The sequence below is a fragment of the Priapulus caudatus genome, unplaced genomic scaffold (genome assembly GCF_000485595.1).
Source record: "Priapulus caudatus unplaced genomic scaffold, Priapulus_caudatus-5.0.1 Scaffold1273, whole genome shotgun sequence".
NCBI classification, from domain to species: Eukaryota; Metazoa; Priapulida; class Priapulimorpha; order Priapulimorphida; family Priapulidae; genus Priapulus; species Priapulus caudatus.
Window position 1 is genome coordinate 44,812 of NW_014578334.1, and position 14,137 is coordinate 58,948.

The 14,137-nt window shown below is 47.9% G+C and overlaps 2 protein-coding genes across 2 annotated transcripts in view; one reads left to right on the forward strand and one right to left on the reverse strand.

The window, feature by feature from the left end:
* LOC106816061 (mediator of RNA polymerase II transcription subunit 25-like) overlaps positions 1-9,316 on the reverse strand; it is a 35,761-nt gene extending 26,445 nt beyond the window's left edge. The window contains exons 1-6 of the mRNA XM_014820618.1: positions 8,857-9,316; positions 8,166-8,211; positions 7,659-7,783; positions 7,321-7,419; positions 6,915-7,035; positions 6,053-6,074 (exon numbers count right to left, since the gene is read on the reverse strand). Of these exons, the coding sequence (XP_014676104.1) occupies positions 6,053-6,074; positions 6,915-7,035; positions 7,321-7,419; positions 7,659-7,783; positions 8,166-8,211; positions 8,857-8,981 (538 nt within the window). The 5' untranslated portion in view covers positions 8,982-9,316. The remainder of the gene's footprint in view (positions 1-6,052; positions 6,075-6,914; positions 7,036-7,320; positions 7,420-7,658; positions 7,784-8,165; positions 8,212-8,856) is intronic.
* A 270-nt stretch (positions 9,317-9,586) lies between these two features.
* LOC106816064 (vacuolar protein sorting-associated protein 16 homolog) overlaps positions 9,587-14,137 on the forward strand; it is an 8,303-nt gene continuing 3,752 nt past the window's right edge. Inside the window, exons 1-7 of the mRNA XM_014820619.1 lie at positions 9,587-9,642; positions 10,627-10,715; positions 11,228-11,328; positions 12,391-12,519; positions 12,889-13,033; positions 13,429-13,544; positions 13,912-13,956. Coding sequence (XP_014676105.1) covers positions 9,587-9,642; positions 10,627-10,715; positions 11,228-11,328; positions 12,391-12,519; positions 12,889-13,033; positions 13,429-13,544; positions 13,912-13,956 — 681 coding nt within the window. The remainder of the gene's footprint in view (positions 9,643-10,626; positions 10,716-11,227; positions 11,329-12,390; positions 12,520-12,888; positions 13,034-13,428; positions 13,545-13,911; positions 13,957-14,137) is intronic.

Sequence of the window (14,137 nt, forward strand, 5' to 3'; positions counted from 1 at the left end):
TTGAGGTAACAAACGTCTCGGATTTTTCTCGCGTTGTTCAGTTGTCTCACGTTGCATTTCGATTGTGACGTTGTGGCTTGTCAGCATTGGCCGCTATGTAGTCGTTTTCAAGGATGCTTGGATTATCCAACCTCAAGATTCAACCGATGTCAAATTGAGACTGGTCTGCTTATATCGTCTTAAATTTTGTCTCAGAATTGTCCCGCCAGATTCATCTTTGCTTAGATCAATTATATTGTCTTTTAGAATTGTCGAATGTCATGTTAATATTTTTGTCTTAACGTTTTGTCTCTAGTGTTCACCTTTATATTTGTCTTGCATCACTTTTTGTATTATTTTTTGTCTCAAGATCAACATATTCTGTCTTATCATTGTTCTCAGGTCACATTACATTGGTCTCACATTGTCTCAGATCACTTTAATATTGTCTCACATCACATTATATTGTCTTATTTACATGTTCTTCAGTCCCATTTACATTGTGTTAGGATAGTCTGCATAAACCTTATTATTGTCGTTTTTACATGTCCTCATTAGGTTCAGCTTTACATTTGTCTCAGATTATTCCTGTTTTCTATATTTGTCTCAGATTTGTACTCAGTATGTTCTTACCTTATATTGTCCTCAAATTTGTCTCAGAATTTGTTAGCGGTGTCGCCACATCGCAGCAGAATGTTAGGGGCATGAGTCTCTAACACCGAAGCCACTAACAAGCAGTGAGCATTCACCGAGCCAAGACCGAAGGCAGCGGCCACCTTACCCGCCCGAACTTCGCGCAATCGCCGCGCGTCGCGCCAACGACGTCACCGGCGCGAAACAGTGGTCGACAAAATCGGCGTAGAAAATAATACCCCCCCCCGCCGACTATGTGGGATTTCATCAAAGAACGACAGATCTCGTGATTCTTCGTGTCTGGAGCGCAAATGACCTCCGATTCAATCGATCGACCAGAACTAACAGATCGGATTGACGATAAACGATCGATCGCCGCCGACCACTGTTCGATTGATTGACCAACCCAACGAATCATGGATCGACCAACCAGTGTTCGATTGATTGACCAACCAAGCCACCAATTGATTTGACGCGAAAAACTGATCGATCGATTTGACCAAGCCAATGATTGATCGAGTCCGACCGACCACCGATACAATTGCCAGAAACTATGATTGGCTGACCACTGATGCGAGCGATTGACCACCTGATGTCGACCACCAACCAATCGGATCGAATCACTGACCACCGATCGATCGATCATTCGTCTGCGGGCGCCTTCCGTCTAACCGTCGTTGATGCGTCGAAGAGTGACTATGAGAGACAGAGAGAGAGCGACGTGAGTGAGTTAGAAACGGAGAGCGGTTGCTAGAAGTGTGAGTGGTTGAGTGGTTGTAGTGAAGAAGCACGCAGGAGGCGGTGCGGTTCTTAGCCGGAGAACTATAAACGGTACGGAATGAATGCCCCACAGGATTACTACATACAGTGTTCCTACAGTCTGTCGAAAGTGCACAAATGTAGCACAAACGAACTGCAATGATCATATATAAGATATATATATATATCTATACACAAGTGCGTATATATACTGATATGTATATGTAATATACTATATATATATTATACGATAGAAGAAGGAGGAGAGAGATTTATCCATGACATATCATATTATATTATATATATTATATATAAATATATACTATCGTTTGATAAGAAAGATATCAGGATATTAATAATGTATACTCTACTCGATAAGTACGCCCAGCTACTTACTAAGCTTAAATGATGCAAACTTAGCCTCGTACTTCCCCCCATCACCGCTCCCCCGTTCACATAACTCTCCCTCCCCCCGCCCCCGTCTCCCTGCCACCGCGCCTCCCCCTCTACTGTGTATATCTTCCCCTCGCTCTGCATAGCTGGCTGGTTTGGCGTCACCCTCACATCTGCTGGTTACCTGGCCACCAGGGGGAGCCTGAGCTCGCTGCTGGTCCTGCGCCATAAACTAATTCCTGTCGTCGTGCCCCTAGTGACAGAAAATACGTTTAACGCTCGATCGTGCCGCTGTGCAGCTCATCGCGCCCGCTTTGCAGCTTTGCAACTGCTCTTTATTTACTTAATACCTACAACGCTAACTTGCGTGGGAGCCGCTGGCTAAGCATTAATAACTGCTGTGGGGGCCGCTGCAAGCATTCAACACCTGCTGTGGCGGGCGGCTGCACAGCATAATACCTGCTGTGGGGGCGCTGCAAAGCATTAAGATACCCTGCTGTGGGGCGCTGCAAGCATTTAATACCTGGCCTGTGGGGCGTTTCTGCAAGCATTAATACCTGCTGTGGGTGCGCTGCAGCATTAATCACCTGCTGTGGGTGGCCGCTGGCAGAGGCATTAATACCTGCCTGTGGGGCGCGCTGCAAGCATTAATACTGCTGTGGGGCGGCTGCAAGCATTAAATACTGCTGTTGGGGCGCTGCAACATTAATACGCTGCTGTGGGGGCGCTGCAAGCATTAATAGCTGCTGTGGGGGCCGCTGCACACATTAATAGCTGCTGTGGGGGCGCTGCAGAGCTATTAATACTGCTGTGGAGGCGCTGCAAGCATTAATACCTCTGTGGGGCGCTGGCAATGCATTAATACCTGCTGTGGGGCGCGGCTGCACAGGACATTAATACCTGATGTGGGGGCGCTGCAAGGCATTAATACTGCTGTGGAGGCGCTGCAGAGCATTAATACTGCTGTGGGGGGCACTGCAAGCATTAATACCTGCTGTGGGGGCGCTGCGAAGCATTATTACTGGCTGTGGGGGCGCTTGCAAAGCATTAAAACCTGATGTTGGGGGCGCTGCAGAGCATTAATACCTGCTGTGGAGGCGCTGCAGAAGCAATTAAATCACCTGCTGTGGGGGGCACTGCAAGCATATGAATGACCGTGCTGTGGGGGCGGCTGGAGAGCATTAATACCGCCACCTGCTGGGCGGCGGCTGCAGGAGCATTAATACCTGCTGTGGGGGGCGCTGCAAAGCAATTAATCCTGCGTGGGGCGCTGCAAAGCATTTAATACCTGCTGTGGGGGCGCTGCCAAGCATTAATAACCTGGCTGTGGGGGCGCTGGGCAAGCATTAATACCTGCTGTGGGGCGCTGCAAGCATTAATACCTGCTGTGGGGACGGCTGCAAGCATTATACCTGCTGTGGGGGCGCTGCATAGCATTAATACCTGCTGTGGGGGGGCGCTTGCAAGCATTAATTACCTGCTGTGGGGCGCTGCAAAGCAGTTAATACCATCTGTGGGGGCGCTGCAAGCAGTTATACCTTGCTGTGGGCGCTGCAAGCATTAATCCTGCTGTGGGGGCGCTGCAAGCATTAATACCATGCTGTGGGGGCGCCTGCAAGGCATTAATAACCGGCTGTGGGGGCGCTGGCAAGCATTAATACCTGCTGTGGGGCGCTGCCAAGCATTTAATACCTGCTGTGGGGCCTGCATAGCATTAATACCTGCCTGTGGGGCGCTGCAGCTTAATACCTGCCTCGTGGGGGGCGCTGCAAGCATTAATACCTGCTGTGGGGGCGCTGCAATCATTAATAAGCCCTGCTGTGGCGGGCGCTTGGCATAGCTATTTAATTATACCTGCTGTGGGGCGCTGCAACATTAATGACCTGCTGTGGGGGCGCTGCAAGCATTACATACCTGCTGTGGGGGCGCTGCAAGCATTATACCTGCTTGGGGGCGTGGCAAGCTTTAATACCTGCTGGGGGGCGCTGCTAAGCATTAAATACTGCTGTGGGGGCGCTGCAAGCATTAATACCTGCTGTGGGGGCGCTGCAGAGCATTAATACTGCTGTGGGGGCGCTGCAAGCATTAATACCTGCTGTGGAGGCGCCTGCAAGCATTAAATTACCTGCTGTGGGGGCCCGGCTGGCAAGCATTAATTACCTGCTGTGGGGGCGTGCAAGTATTAACACCTAGTGGGGCGCTGCAAGCATTAAATACCTGCTGTGGGGCCGCTGCACGCATTAATTACCATGCTGTGGGGGCGCTGCAAGGCATTAATACCTGCTGTGGGGCGCGCAAGCATTAATACCGTGCTTGTGGGGGCGCTGCAAGAATAATAGCTGCTGTTGGGGCGGCTGCAAGCAATTAATACCATGCTGTGGGGTGCGCTGCAAGCCCATTAATACGCTGCTGTGGGGGCGCTGCAGAGCATTAAATAACCTGCTGTGGGGGCGCTGCAAGCATTAATACTGGCTGTGGGGCGCTGGGCAAGCACACTAATACCTGCTGTGGGGCGCGCTGCCAAGGCATGTAATACGGCTGACTGTGGGGGCGCTGCAAGCACTTAATACTGCTGTGGGGGCGCTGCAAGGCATTAATACCTGCTGTGGGGGCCCGCTGCAAGCATTAATAGCCGTGCCTGTGGGGGCGCTGCCAAGCAATGTAATACCTGCTAGTGGGCGCTGCAATGCATTAATACTTGCCTGTGGGGGCGCTGGCGAAGCATTAATACCTTGCTGTGGGGCGCGCCTGCAAAGCATTAAATCCTGTTGTGGGGCGCTGCAAGCTTAATCCTGCTGTGGGGGGGCTGCAAGCATTAATACCTGCTGTGGGGGCGCTGACGTTGACTGTAATAGATGCTGCAACTCGGTTGGCTGCGTCTGCCTCGGCGGCATCGACATCGGTGGCGCCCCCTTGATCCCCTGCTGCGGACTCGCGTGCTGCGGCATGCGCGCCTGCGACATCATCGTCTGCTGCATGGCCGCCTGTGATGTCATCGATTGCTGCATGCACTTGTGACGTCATCGTTTGCTGTTGGGCCTGGCTGACGCGCCTGAGACGAAGAAACGCAAATGCCATTCACCTTTTTCGATATGAAGCGCAAACAAAATTTTCGATGGTTTCATTTGTATTACACGACGCATTTCGTGGATGTATGCAGCTTACGGTAGCTTTGCGTTCTACGCACAGTCAAACCTGTACAGAAGGGTCACTTAAGAGCAATGCATGCAAGTGTCCTTTATAGACAGGTCACAGGCTCACCCTGCTGGCTGCCGGGCACCACTATCAGAGGTTTGAACGCCGTCGCCATCCGCCATTCGTCAAGCTAGCCGCTCAAGGCGACGTTCCCTGCCCTGCCAACCAGGTGGCCGCCCCCGCGCCACCCTTCTTGATTCCCGAATGGCTCTGGACGCGGCGTTGGCTGGCAAAAAGAAATGACGTCGCGGGACGGTGAGGCCATCGTCCGTACGTCCGCGCGACAACGACGTCGGACTACGGTATACTTATACATTATGATACATGATAGCAGAGGAAGGGGGTTGGAGGTGGATGGGCGGGAGGGAGGGAGGCAGGAGGATGAGGAGGAGGAGAAGGAGGACGGAAAGAGGAAGGACGGAAAGGAGGAGGAAGGATGACTCCCAGGCCCTGGACTCCGACACCTAATGCGTTGGCTTGATGTCAGCGATCCGCTGCCTTCGCCTCGTAAGAATTGACTCGTCTGGCTGTTCTGTAACGAAGATGCAGATAATTAGTACCTTGTTCTTTTTACCTAATTGATAGCGACATTAATAGTGCCAATAATTATTACTACTGTCAACTGCGAGATAACTATCCAGCAGCTATGCAAACAGTCGTACAAATGCGTTGGTCAGTGTATTACCGTACCACCCATCCGAAACTCGTTTAGCTTCACTGTTGGCACTAGTTGCGGCGCCGGGCAGCATAGCTTTGAACTGGTATCCCGCTAGTGCCACAGCTCAAGTGGCTTGCTCGCACGCATAGCTTTGAGCTGTATCCCGTAGCAATACCAGGTGGCCTGCCCGGCAGCAACTACCATTGAGCTGTAAATCCGCGGTACACACCAGTGGCGCTGCGCCCCCGCGTACTCTGAGCTGGTAAATCCGCGCAGCAACACAAGTGACGTTAGGGAGAGAGGGGGGGCATTTTCTGTTGAGTAGTTCTTGCGCTCTACCGCCGGAGGAGGAAGGAGGAGAGCTTGGCCGCATCTCCAAACACCAGCACAGCATCGTAAAGCGGAAGAGGGCGCGTGAGCTTGCGCGGTGAGAAGCGAGAGAGAAGTGCACTCCTTTCTGTCAACGAGAGAGAGAGAGAGAGAAGGCGTGCATTAGAGGTGAGGCACGGAGAGGGGGAGAGAGAGCAGGAAGAAGGGAGTGAGGGGGAGAAGGAGAAAGGAAGAGAGAAAGGGAGGGGAGGGAGAGGGGAAGAGAGAGGGGGAGGGGCAGGGAGAGGAGAGGAGAAGGGAGTGAGAGAAAGAGAGAGGGGTAGACAGAGAAAAGGTGTCGCTAGAGGTGAGGCATGGTCCGAGAGGGAATGGAGAAAAGAAGAGGTGGAGAAGAGAGGCGAGAGCAAGACAGAGAGAGATAGAGGACAGAGAGAGAGCAAGAGAGAAGGGGATAGGGGAGAGGGATAGAGGTGGTGTCGTATGAGCTGATGCACAGAGAGTGACGATGTGATGTTTGAAAGGGCGGAGACAGGGTACGAAAAGAGAGAGAGAGAACAGACGAGATAGCTAGGCAGAATCAGAGAGAGCAGAGAGGGGGGGGGAAGAGAAGAGAGCGAGAGATAGAGAGGAGAGATATAAAGAGAGGAGAAGAGAGAGGAAGAGAGAGAGAGAGAGAGAAGAGAGAGAAAGAGAGAGAATAAAAGAGGAGAGGAAAGAGATCGGATTGAGAAGAGAGAGACAGAGAGTCAGAAACATAGAGAGAGAGCAAAGACAGAAGAGAGAGAGAGAGAGAGAGAGAGAGAGAAGAGAGAGAGAAGAGAGAGAGAGAGAGAGAGAGGAGAGAGATATGAGAGAGAGAGAAAGAGATAGAAAGAGAGAGAGAGAGAGAGAGAGAGAGAGAGAGAGAGAGAGAGAGAGAGAGAGAGGAAGAGAGAAGAAGATAATGTAAGAGAGCATGGATGCGTACCTCAGCCATCAACGAAGCTAGCTGATCAGCGAGGTAGTCGCTGTAGTTAGACGAGTCGTGTGAAGGCATCGGATACGGCAGCGAGTTACACACCAGCACGCAGTAACGCCGGATCTTTGTGCTGTACGACAAACAAACAAACAATGGCAGCGAGTTTAACAATAATAATAACAACAACAACACTGACTGACAACAACAATAACAATAATAACAATAACAAAAATTCCATGCCAATCCTAACTTTTACTACTGCTATTTTTTCTACTGCATAAATCGATAGCAAAACCCATAAAGGTTAGCCATCCCTGCCCGAAGGTAACTGGCCCTGCACTAGAGGGCAGGGGGCAGAGGGGCGTGCTATTTGCTATAATCAGAGCGGCGGTGGACGGCACACGCACGCACGTACTTTGGCTCGTGGAAGGCTGTGAAGTCGTCGAACAAGTGCAGAGCGGTGGCCATTCCCTCGGCGATGTAGCTACTGCCGTCGCCCGTGCCCCCGGCGAACCTGAAAGCAGAGGTCAGAGGTCACGCACGTGCGCGAGGGAGGCGGGGTAAGCCGGAATGCATGCTAGGAAATGCGCGAGAGAAACACAGTATGAATGCTACACCACAAGGTCGTACTAGTAGCATTAGGGGTTTATTGCAGGGATGGTATAGAGAGAGCTAAAGCGCGTATCGTGTCCATGGCCTTTAGTAGTTTGTGAGGACAGACTATAGAGAGAACTAGAGAGCTAGAGAGCTTACGGTATTGTGTCCATGGCCTTTAGTAGTTTGTGGGGATGTGCCGTGGAGAGAAGGCAAGAGACGACGGGTTCCGGTGTGCAATCCAACGATTGAAACGTCACCAGTCCGAACATGTTGCTGTTGCACTGCAATCGCAATCAACAACGATGAGATCGCTAACTACATTGCAAAATATTTCCCGCAATTGTTTTGAGGCGGGTACATTGTACAGGGGGTAGGGTCCCCATGTGAGATTAGTACGACTACCACTAGTAAACTCCCCACAGTATTATCACCGTGAAGCGGCATGGGTTGTTCCCACTGGACTCGCCACAGTCTATCCGATTTTCCCATACAGGATGTACCGACGTGCAAAACTTAAAAAAGCACGCCCTATCTACGATTCACTCATTCGAGCACCAAGCACATTGATTCTAGATGCATGAAAATTAAACCAAAAAAAAGTTTAAAAAAATTAAGTGTATCTTATGGCAGCTGCTGCCATCTGGCGGTGGGCGGCGGACTTACGTCGTATCCGCAGTCGAGTTCGTCTATCTTCGACCCATGTAGGTGCCTGCGAACATCAAACCGACAGCAGTGATAAACAAATCACTCACGAAATAAACACTGGCTCCATATTCGTCTGAGCAGTTGTTGCGCATGCGCTGTTCATGTTGTATTACATAAATGTAATATAATGCTAGTCTAGGGAGGCGCCTACTCTCTAACGCTAACCCTAATCCTAACCCTAACCACAGCCCTAACACTAACACTAACTATAAACCGACTCGGTTCTATTATTATACGCTCGGTTTCGTATATATACGCGAGTGATAGTACCAAACACTATCTATGGTGTATAACCACATACGTAACGCATGTATGCAGGAGCGTCACAGCCGTAGAGCTGCCGTAGCAAAACGCTACAGGCCCCCAGCCTAAAGAGCATCTAGATTTAAAAATTGTCTGGGGGGGAGACCACCCAGACCCCTCCTTCACACTTCCTACCTTCGGCACTCGTGCCGTGCGCCTGCGGCATGCAACATGAACAGCGCATGCGCAACAACTGCTCGGACGAATAGCGCATACGAACAGGTGTCCGATGCTCGGACGAATATCCACGTCGTTATGCTAACTATATACACCGGGGTTCCAAACTAGGATTTAGCTACTAGCTACTTTTTTTCAAACTAGAAAGTTTTATACGTAGATAGCTTACTCGAGCGTTGGGACGACGTAGGCATTCTTCAGCTCCTGAAAGTAGGGTGCGAGGTTTCCTGTGTTCTCCACGACAAAAACAAGGTCGGCGGGAGACCCGCCGGCGTTCGAATCCTGCGTAACCATAGTTACGCGCACCGCCTGCTAGTTCCTAGTTGAGAGTCAGTGGCACTGGTAGGAGGCTAGAAGCGTATGTAAGTTATTGACAGTTACCGGTACGGTAGTTTGTGAGGACCCAGGACTCGGGAGTCGGGGTCCTACTCCTAGAAAAGCAGTGATACCAGGCTACTATTTGTATTACTGCTCACAACATTTGGACGGTCACGTTCTTCACATTGTCACGTTGGCGACGGAGTTCGGTTGTAGAGAAATCGGTCTACGATGGCTTAAATATTAGCTTATGACAACGAGTATAAGTGAACCGCGGACAAAATGTAAAGACTACAGTTTCTGTATTTCAGTTTTGTTGCGTACGACGACTCTGCCATCTATCGGTAGCTCATAAAAACTTTTAAATTTATTGCATCATGTTGGTGATAACGTTACTCTTCGGAAATGTGTACATATATAGCATAAAAGCATATATGACGACGAGTCACGATTAGTATTACTGCTTTTCGTATTTACTCTGTGCATATTTGCCACTTTATAATGTTCGAACATTTATTATTTAATTGCCAAAGTATCAATTAAATATATTTTAGTTCGAAAGATGTCGCTATAATCGCAAAATGACAGTCATCGGAGACTGGACGCCTCTTGGGTTAGGCAAAAATGTATTTTACAGGTAATTTCATTAATGTTAGTAAGTCTTACTCTCGTATATGTGAATATTAACATGCTTCACAAGTTCAGAGAGCTGATAATCTATAATAATGTTAGTGCCACCGTTACAGTTACAACATAACGCAGCCCTATGCGCAACGTTGTACTCGTCATTTATGATTATTTCAAGCAGACGAACTAAGCGTTGTTAGTCACTTAGTGTTACTGTACTATGAATATTATTGTTTAGCGTCACTAACGACAGTGTCGCGAACATTTTTTTCCGTTGACGGTTGAGCAATGAAATTCGACCACCACTTCCCCTCTGCGCTATGCCACAGGCACTTGGACCGTCTCAATAAAAAAAATAATGGTAAATAAACACGAAATGTACCAAGTCCAAGGTCCAAAGTCTTAATGTTTCTCTACTCTATTTCGCCTATAATCACCTGTAAGTGTAAATGCCAGTCAAATGCTCATCTGCAACACGCAAGTACACCGCACGCCCGCGCTGTGCACAAACAACATGAATAAGAGAGCTCGTGTTTTGTTTACCATTAATTTTTTTTATTGAGACGGTCCAAGTGCCTGTGCGCTATGCCCTTGCTGGCGCTCATAGAGTCTATGTCTCCCAGGGCCAGGGTACCGCCGGAACGTACCCTGGGTACGCTTCGGTATACTGGAACGTACCCTGGTAACTATTTGATATTGTTAGGGTTAGGCTTAGGGTTAGGGAGTAGGCGTAGGCGAGGTACGGTCCGGCATATTAGATAGTACCAGGGTACGTTCCGGCAGTACCCTGGGGGACATAGACCCTCTCAGCCTTGCTGGCTTTGCCCTCTATTTACACAATATACGTAACACTGTCATCATAGATTGTTGACGAGTACCGAACTTAGAGATTGTAGATCTCAACTTCAAACAAGTTGAGTTTTCACTGCGAAGACGATACCGGCCATTCATGCTATTCCGCCTAATTGTTCTCCTGATTGATTACGCATTTCAGTAAGTACGATCTGTACTCGATGCGATGGGTTGAGCAGGTCGATCCCTCGAAGGTGCTCATCGTTGCGGCGCCGTACGGCGGACCCATAGGTACGAATACACGCGGACAGCGTTTGTGTTTGTTTCTGATGTGTGTGTTCCAAATATATGTTTGTAATATATGTATCCGAATATATGTATCCAAATATATGTATCCGAATATATGTATCTGAATATATATCCAAATATGTGTATCCAAAATATATCATATAACAGCCTCAAAAGTATGTAAAATCTGATGGGTGCAATAATGTTGAGCGGTCAAAATAATAAAGTTTCCAAGCAATACAATACAGTACAATTAATGCTATACAACACGAATAGAAAATGTAATGCAGTAACGACAACATTTTTTGTGCAATTGAATGATTAAGGTATGCTACAAAAATATTTCTACACATACGCACTCATACTTGTGCGCTCACTCTCATACAAGCACACATGCACACACACACACATGCACGCACACACACACACACACGCACACACACACACACACACATGTATACACATTCAGTCAGAATATATCAATTTTATGCCTTGCTACGGATTTCTTGCTGCAGCCGTGACCAGGGACGACTCGAAGATCGTCAAAGTTCAGGGCAGCACGAAGAAGGTCATCTTTATTTACTCTGCTGCCGGACAGAAGCTCTCCGAGTTTGTGGTAATTTTTAGCGACTTTTTTCTTCTCGATCACGTGCGTTTTCCTTTGATTAAATTCGCTTGATTTTCCCAGCAACATACGTACAACCCTCTAGCTATGGATGCAAGCAGGGCTCGAATTAACCGACGGCACCGACGGCAATTGCCGTCGGTGCCCCTATCAATTGCCGTACTGCCCCTGAAAATCCAACTCGACCGACGGCAGTCACCTGCCTTGCCCTTTTGTGTAATTGCCGTCGGTGCCCTTTAATCTACTGCCCTAGTTTCGTTTTTAGTCGAATCAACATAACACGTGCGCGTGCGTGCTGTAGTTGCAATGATGAGCTTAAAACCGATAGTCGCAGGAGGGAACAATAACAGCATCGGATAATTATTCACTCCTGATAGCGGGCATATAAAATTTATTGTTACTGTACTTCCATTAGCAGAGGTGGGTACAAGGGTCGGTGTTACGGTGTAAGCTTACATGGGGGCATATTGTTTTGTACATTAAAAGCAAGACGATGTTGATGTACTAATTTGTTATGAGTTTTCCTTTATTTTACAAAAGTGCCTTGGTGCCCTTCTCAAATTTTGAAAGTTGCCTTGGTGCCTTTTAAAATTGCCTCTGTGCCCTTCCATTTTAGAGAAAATTCAAGGCGATTTCTCACGTGCCCTAAAAAAATTGCCTTGCCCTTCTCGCCGCTTAATTCGAGCCCTGGATGCAAGCGTTAGCTGGCGTGCCGACTTCGCAAATCCTCAAACGGACACGTACTAGATTAAAAACATGATTAATACAATTTAATAGAAATCTTCAATAATAATTCAAATTAATAATAATAATGATAATAATAGTAATAACAACAATATATTAATCATATATTAGTATCAATTGTTAATTATCAGAAGAAAATACATTAATAACACATAATATTAACAACATCAATAATTTAAATCTAAGGTAATAATAAATAAATATATTAATTTTCATAAATAAATACGTCTAAATCGAATGTAATAACAAAATAAACGTAATTGTTGTAAATATCGGATCTTGTTTCTATGAGCGTCGCGTGTCTTGCAGTGGAACAGTGGTCGCATCATACACATGGGCTGGTCGTGTTCGGAGGACCTACTCTGTGTGCAGGACGATGGGCAGGTGCTGGTGTACAGCCTGCTAGGAAAGTTCAAGAGAGTGTTCGGCATGGGACAGGTGAGAGTGTAGGACAGGTGAGAGAAGTATTGGACAGGTGAGAGAAGTATTGGACAGGTGAGAGAAGTATTGGACAGGTGAGAGAAGCGTGGGACAGGTGAGAGAAGTATTGGACAGGTGAGAGAAGTATTGGACAGGTGAGAGAAGTATTGGACAGGTGAGAGAAGTATTGGGCAGGTGAGAGAAGTATTGGACAGGTGAGAGAAGTATTGGGCAGGTGAGAGAAGTATTGGACAGGTGAGAGAAGTATTGGACAGGTGAGAGAAGTATTGGACAGGTGAGAGGATGGTGAGAGAAGTGTGGGACAGGTGAGAGGATAGGACAGGTAAGATTATCTGTCGTTGCCATGGCGATCGATCTCCGTTCCAGGAGGCGAAGGACACTGGAGCTGTTGACTGCAGGATCTTCTCGACGTCTCTGGGAACAGGATTGGCCGTTCTCGCCGGATCGTACCGGATCTTCACCGTGAACAACGTCGACAGTCCGACGCTGAGGCGCCTCGCCGAGATCCCAGGTGATGTTCCGCGATCGCCGTTTGTTCCTCGTTCGTTCCGTGATTGTCATATACTCTTCATTTGTCATTGTTCCTCGCTCATTGCATTCCTCGTTCGCCATTGTTCCTAGCTTTCGTTGTTCCTGGTTCATTGTTTATTCTTGCTCGTGGTTCATTCAGCGATCGACGTTCGTTCCTTGTTCGTCCGTTGGCTGTTCCCGTCGTTCATCACATCACATCTGGAGCTGTTCTTCGTTTCACATTCCTCGATTTTTTTTTCCGGTCATTCCTTACTGTTCGTTCTTGTCATGTTCCCCTCCCCATTGTTGTTATCATGTTCCGTCCATCTCTCGCTGTTCCTCACCGTGACCCCAGCTCTTGATGCGCCCCCTACAATCAGCGTTTCTATCCGGCAGGTCTTGATGCGCCCCCTAGCAGCTGGGCCGTGTTTAACGTCGACAGACAGACGCGCGCCCTGGTGGCAAAAGATGCCGACCTGTATCTACTGGATCAGGAGGAATGCCAGCAGCAGGTTAGTCTCGTTAATTAATTAATTAACTAATTAATTAATAGCTCATTCAATTAATTATTATATTATTAATTACGCATTTGTTCTATACTGTACATTAAATTTATTATGTTAGTATTAATTATACATTACTATAAACGATTACGTAAAAATATTGTTAGGATGTTAATAATTAAAATAATTATACATTATTAATTACATAATCATGTCATTAGTGATGCTGAATATCAGACAAAATGTGCTGGTGTACGCAGAGACGCTCGTTAACGATTGTTAGCCTAATTAATGATTGCAGACGAGCATCCGTCAGCCCGTGCTGGCATGTGCGAAGACGCTCGTTAACGATCGTTAGCCTAATTAATGATTGCAGACGTTGAGCATCTGTCAGCCCGTGCTGGCGTATGCGGAGACGCTCGTTAACGATCGTTAGCCTAATTAATGATTGCAGACGTTGAGCATCTGTCAGCCCGTGCTGGCGTGTGCGGAGACGCTCGTTAACGATCGTTAGCCTAATTAATGATTGCAGACGTTGAGCATCCGTCAGCCTGTGCTGGCGTATGCGGAGACGCTCGTTAACGATCGTTAGCCTAATTAAT